This window comes from Oryza glaberrima, chromosome 9 (genome assembly GCF_000147395.1).
Source record: "Oryza glaberrima chromosome 9, OglaRS2, whole genome shotgun sequence".
Lineage (NCBI taxonomy): Eukaryota > Viridiplantae > Streptophyta > Magnoliopsida > Poales > Poaceae > Oryza > Oryza glaberrima.
The window spans coordinates 4949118-4956037 of record NC_068334.1 but is presented as its reverse complement, the minus strand read 5'-3'; the positions used below and the strand labels follow the sequence as shown (position 1 = coordinate 4956037).

At 46.3% G+C, this 6920-nt stretch overlaps 1 protein-coding gene across 1 annotated transcript; it reads left to right on the top strand.

Moving 5' to 3' along the window:
- Positions 1-656: 656 nt before the first annotated feature.
- Positions 657-2854, top strand: LOC127784145 (premnaspirodiene oxygenase-like). The gene is made up of 3 exons (XM_052311341.1): positions 657-1195; positions 1416-1856; positions 1963-2854. The coding sequence occupies exons 1-3, from the start codon at positions 734-736 to the stop codon at positions 2587-2589; spliced, it is 1530 nt and encodes a 509-aa protein (XP_052167301.1). The 5' UTR covers positions 657-733; the 3' UTR covers positions 2590-2854.
- Positions 2855-6920: the final 4066 nt, after the last annotated feature.

The following is a 6920-nucleotide window of genomic DNA, read 5'->3' as shown; positions in this document are numbered from 1 at the left end:
ATATGATATAAAAAGTTAATACTTATTTATTAGTTATTAAAAGTTCTTTTATGTAGCATATGTGTTTTCATAGTAATACAACATATTTATTTATTACTATCAGAACACATATGCTAAAAAAACTTTTAATAACTAATAAATAAGTATTATTTTTTATATCATATCTAAAAATATATTTGTCGCAAATAATATGGTGCATAACTATCTCATAAACATAATAGTCTCATATAACAAATTTCAATGCTTCAACAATATACTCTATTAATTTATATGCTTCTTTATACTAAAGGGCAAAATAGACTTTTTTATAAGAATTTAACGGTCAACTAACGGAAAGGGTATGGAAGAGATCCAAACTAAAATTCAGAGATATGTAAGGGATTGAGCAAAATTCAGGGGTACAGAAGGGAGTAGGTGAACTTTCAAGGGTACACAGGGGATTTTCTCTTGATTCATTGTTAAATATACTTATATGTATACATATAGTTTTACATATTTCACAAAAAATTTTGAATAAGACAAACGTTAAATATGTGTTAAAAAGTTAACGGTATCAACTATTTAGAAACAAAGGGAGTGTGTGCTTGGCTGTGAGATCTCGCCCTATAAATACCCACCCCCCACTGCACAGGGAGAGAACAAACCACGAGCAACGAACTCACCTGCAAATTAAGCCAGGTAATAAAACTTGCCGTGAAAATTAAGCTGAAAATTAGCTGATCGATCGATCGCCATGGACGAGCTCTTCTACCAGTCGCTGCTGCTGTCGGTGGCGGCCGTGACGGTGCTGCAGCTGCTGAAGCTGCTCCTGGTGCGGCATCGCCGTCCCCGGACGCCGCCGGGGCCGTGGCGGCTGCCGGTGATCGGCAGCATGCACCACCTGGTGAACGTGCTCCCGCACCGCAAGCTGCGGGAGCTCGCGGCGGTGCACGGCCCGCTGATGATGCTGCAGCTCGGGGAGACGCCGCTGGTGGTGGCCACCTCCAAGGAGACGGCGCGCGCGGTGCTCAAGACCCACGACACCAACTTCGCGACGCGGCCCCGGCTGCTCGCCGGCGAGATCGTCGGCTACGAGTGGGCCGACATCCTCTTCTCCCCCTCCGGCGACTACTGGCGCAAGCTCCGCCAGCTCTGCGCCGCCGAGATCCTCAGCCCCAAGCGCGTCCTCTCCTTCCGTCACATCAGGGAAGACGAGGTACGTAAAACCATGCAAAACCACATGATTTACAATCTAATACCTCTCCTAATGATTTCAAAATTATATGTTTGTAAAGGACTTCCAATGTCGAAACAATAATAATTTCTAATTTTTGTTTGTGCACGCTGCTACATCAAACAAACTGTCAGATTAATAACTGTTTAGAAAGGCGACATAAATTCTGTGCGAGTACATTATTAGATCGAAATAATTGTAGGTGATGATGCGTGTAAACGAGATCCGCGCGGCGGGGCCGACGACGCCGGTGAACCTGAGCGTGATGTTCCACAGCGTCACCAACAGCATCGTGTCGCGGGCGGCGTTCGGGAAGAAGAGGAAGAACGCGGCGGAGTTCCTGGCGGCCATCAAGTCCGGCGTCGGCCTCGCCAGCGGCTTCAACATCCCCGACCTCTTCCCGACATGGACGGGGATCCTCGCCACGGTCACCGGCATGAAGCGCAGCCTCCGGGCCATCTACACGACGGTGGACGGCATCCTCGAGGAGATCATCGCCGAGAGGAAGGGCATCCGCGACGAGAAGATCAGCGGCGGCGCGGAGAACGTCGACGAGAACCTCGTGGACGTGCTCATCGGCCTCCAGGGGAAAGGTGGCTTCGGATTCCACCTTGACAACAGTAAAATCAAGGCTATCATCCTGGTACGTAGGCCACTTGTCAGGACACAGTGTAACTCTTTTTTTAAAATTAATTTAATAATGAAAATAGTATCCAACATATATAATACTATAATATTTACTCATGCAGGACATGTTTGCCGGAGGAACGGGGACATCGGCGTCGGCCATGGAGTGGGGGATGTCGGAGCTGATGCGGAACCCCTCCGTGATGAAAAAACTACAAGCAGAAATCCGCGAAGTGCTCCGAGGGAAGACGACGGTGACCGAGGCCGATATGCAGGCAGGCAACCTCCGTTACCTGAAGATGGTGATCAGGGAGGCGCTACGGCTGCACCCACCGGCGCCTCTTCTAGTGCCGAGGGAGAGCATCGACGTGTGCGAGCTCGACGGGTACACGATCCCTGCCAAATCACGCGTTATCATCAACGCGTGGGCGATAGGACGCGACCCTAAGTACTGGGATAATCCTGAGGAGTTCAGGCCAGAACGGTTCGAGGATGGAACCCTCGACTTCACGGGAAGCAACTATGAGTTCATCCCTTTCGGCTCTGGCCGGAGGATGTGCCCCGGTTTCAACTATGGCCTCGCAAGCATGGAGCTCATGTTTACGGGTCTTCTCTACCACTTCGACTGGTCGCTACCGGAGGGTGTAAATGAGGTGGACATGGCGGAGGCGCCAGGCCTCGGGGTTCGCCGCCGCTCGCCACTGATGCTGTGCGCCACCCCGTTTGTCCCTGTGGTCTCTGCCAATTAGTTCCATCTATGCATGCTGTGTTGCATGTTTCAGCGCAACCAAAATAAAATGAAGATACTCCATCATTCTATAATATAATGTCTTATATTTTCGTATGGAGGGAGTAATACGTACGTTTAATATGCATGTGCATTTTTATTTCAATTATGGCCTGACCACGGTGTGTGTATATATCTCCATCTACCTATGCCACGTTTATATTTGTATCTCAAGCTAGTCTGTATGATTTAATATCCATCTGGATTTGAAGAATGGGAATTTCAATTAGTCGTTAATGAGTTGTTTTGTACGTGTAATTTAGTTGCTACCTTCTCACTACTGACTTTTGCGGACTTGTTTCCACAGCCACAGGAAAAATTGAACCTATATACTACGTGTTGGCCCAAAAATATGAAAGAACTAAATCCCCGGCAAAAACAATGACATATTTTTTCTTGCAATGAGCATGTCCATGCATGATAAAATAAAGGATCAAATAACAGCATATGTAGCGTATACCAAGTTTATTCCCATGGGGAAAAAGCCAGAGCTAGTAGCAGCGGCTGGTTCCATTCTTCTCTCTCATCCTTTTTCCTTCAATCCCAAAGATGTGGCTAGAGTGGAGTTTGGAGTGGGTTGTTAGGGGTGGGTTTTAGGGGATGTTAGCTGTACACTACTGGAAAAACCATCTTTCATGGGTTAGCCAAAATTCACAATAGTCCCGGTTTAACTAAAAACCAGAACTAAAAACCATTTTTAAGTCCCGGTTGATATTACTAACCGGAACTAAAGTCTTTAGTCCCGGTTCTATTTGTGTCAGACGATGTTAGGGCGCCAAGGACCTTTAGTCCCGGTTGGTGTTATCAACCAGGACTAAACATAGATCTTTAGTCCCGGTTGATATCTCCAACCGGAACTAGATATCTCCCTCCCACGTCTTAACTTGATCAAACCAGAGACATGAGACTTATCTCTTAGCGCATATATAATCCTTATCCCTGATCTCCTCGTCAAAACCAATCCTTATCTCCTCGTCGAAACCGATCAAGCTAGCGCTTCTCCTCGCGTCTCTTCTCTCGCTATCTCTCTCTGTCCTCTTTCTCTCGATCTCTCGCAGCGGGGTCAGCGGCGGCCACCGGGCGAGGGCGGAAGCGGCTGGGTCGGGGAGGCGGCGGGAGAAGTAGCAGCAGCCGCCGGGCAGGGGAGGCGGCGGTGGGCCGGGGAGGTGGCCGGAGTAGCGGCATCGGCGGCCAGGCTAGGGAGGCTGCGGGAGAAGCAGCGGCAGCCACCGGAGGAAGATTTGTTTTTTTTGGATTTGAGATGAATTTGTCATGTATTTGATCTGTGTGTGATGTGAATATGTGATGTATTTTTTAGAATTTGTGATGTAATTTTTTTGAGAATTTGTGATGTATTTGGAGATGATTGATTTGGGGATCCTTTTGTTCTGTGATGGTCGATTTGGGGATGTAGTGAAATCAATATTCAAAGTTAAAAACAATGAAAAAAAGAAACCGGACCTGGCCTGGCTCCATCTTTAGTCGACTAAAAATGGATTTTTATTCCCGGTTATTACAACCGGACTAAAGATACCTATCTTTAGTCCCGGATTCGTGGCCCCGGTTGCACAACCGGGACTATAGGGGGTTACTGTCACGCCCTAAAAATCACCTAAATTAAAAATGCATTGTTTAAATCATTTTTAGAAATTAAATTAAAAGCCTACAAGCTAAACTCTAATAATCTAGGAAAATTTTCAACATAAAAAGGAGCTAGATAAAATTTTATTAAATACTTTGCTTGTTCCTCTATTTTCTAGAATTTTCTGGGAATTATTTGAGCAAGGGAAGTATTTTTAATAATTGGAACGATATTTCACAAAATATTTTAATTAAAAAGTTCAAAAACCCTTCCTTAAGTTGTTGGGCCGTTTTTGGCCCAACACTCCCTCTCTCCCGCGCGGCAAAGCCGGCCCAGCCCGTCGCCGCCGCCCCCTCCTCTCTAGGCACTGACATGTGGGGCCCACATGTCAGGCCCTTCTTCCTCCCCTAGCAGCCGGCCGGCCGAGCCAAGCAAGTCGCCCGAGCCGCCCCTTTTCTCCCTCAAATCCGCGTCTAATCCGGCCATCCCGAGTCCGATTGTTAGGGGGGTTTTTATCCCCACATCCTCCTCTATCTTTTGCCCGAATCGAACTCGTTTCGAGTTTATCTCCAAAACCGAGTTTTTGATTTCCCGGATCGATTTCTTGCGGGAGGAGTCCGATCTCTTCAATCCAAGGCTATAAATAGGACCCCATAGTCCTCCTCTTTTGTTTGCCCCATCTCCCGAGTTCTCTCGTGCTCCGTAGCGCCGTCGCCACGCCGAGAAAGCCGCCGCCGTCGCCGGCCGACGCTCAGCCGCGCCGCGCCTTCGTTTCCGTCGTCGCCGCCGCTTCCCCTCGCCGCCGTTAGGTGTGCAAGGAGGTGAGGAACCTCGGCCGCCCTCTCCCCGCTGTCGCCGGTCGCCGGAGACCCGTCGCCGCCGTCGACCGAACCGCCGCCGCCGCACAAGCTCGCCGCCGGCCGTCATCGGTCGTCGTTAGACGTGTTGGTGAGCACCGTTGCGTTCGTCTCGTCGTCCTCTACGTGTACATGTCCTCCAAATTCGCAGCCGACCACCCTAGCTCCGGCGAGGGTGCAAACCGAGCCGGCCACCATTGATGATGTCATCATGACATCATCATCTTTTTCTTTTTCCCGTTTTTTCTAATAGATTAAATCTTCGGAAAATCATAACTAAATAATCGTAGATCCGTTTCAGGTGGTTCAAGTTGCTAAATTTTTCTAAAATCAAGATCTACATGCTAAAAATATCCACATGTACTGTTAATGCTTGTTTTTGTACTGTTTTGTTGATTTTTTGTTTAATTGCTTTAGTTTCCGACGTTCCGGAGGAGAGCGTTTCTGTTGAGGAAGGTTCCGAAGCGTTTGCGGAAGCCCAAGGCAAGTCACACAGATCCCAAACAACCCTTTGAGCATGTTGAACCCGTTTAAAGCTATTATTTTATTTCAACTATGCATTATTTTCGAATGTCATCGGGTGGTGAACCTTTCCCAGTTAGTTATTGGCCGAAGATGACTTTATTTTCCTATGGGTTATAATTTGATTAGCGTGAACCTTATATATTGGATTGGTTCAGCTAAATGCTATATGTATGTTTGCTTAGCCATGCCTAGAAACATTAGCTAACTAAAGGGGTTAAATATAAATTATACTATACTGTTATTGTTAATTATGGTTAAATTCAATGGTAGCTCACGATGGTTAATCGTGTGATGGTAAATAATTGCTAATTAAAACCGGTTAAGGTGGGTTGTGAGCATATGGTTTTGATGGTTGTGCTCATGACAATTAAGGACCGGTTCGCGAGCTACTGTTGTGAAACATTTATCGTGCCAACCACAAGCCAGCGTGGGCAACGGCTTTATCTTTTGTGTAGCATGATTCATTATAGTGTGCCAGACTGTGAAGCGGCGAGAAGTCCGTGGGGGTCGCTGGGGAGTCCATTGCCTCTGGTTTTGAGGGGGAGATTATGATCCAGGAACGGTGCACTGTGGTGAGTTGTGTTGTGCGAGGGGTATTGTCACAGTTCTTTTCCGAGGTACCGTGGTGGTACTAAGGCGCATGGTAACATGTTGTGGGATTGTGTCTTGTGGGTACAGTGGTACACCTCTGATCAGAGTTTAATCTATTCGAATAGCCGTACCCGCGGTTATGGGTGAGTTGAGCAATGTTTTTCGTGATTAGTCTCATATTACACATTAAATGGTAACGGTGTTAGTTAATGTAACTCCTGGTTTGGAATGGTATATTCCTAGTTTGGAGGTTTAATTTGTTCAACTGGGGTTGGTTGTTCAAATGAGGTTGGGCCTATGCAACACGGGTGTGTTGTATGGTGTTTATTTAATATTGATTAATTATACAACTGTTTTACTATTCTCTTAAATATTTGTTAAATGCTGTTATGCAAATGAGCTATATTATGCCATCCTTTGTTATCCTGTGCACTTGCATATTTGCTGTGTGGCTTGTTGAGTATGTCATATGCTCATTCTTGCAATATTAAATCATCAGAAGAGGAGTATTTCAGCGAAGGTGATGATCCGAAGGATTGAGCTTGTTCTGGTTAAGATGCCTGTGGAGTGGAGTCGCCATAGCTGTCCCGTAGTTTGTCATAGTTTTATTTTTTTTTCCGCTGCGTAGAAGGTTATTCTTTGAGAGGAACTATCTACCTCTGTAATAATTTATTATTTGCGAATATTAAATAGTTATTTAATTGTACTCTATTATCAATTTGTTATTGTGTGCCTCGG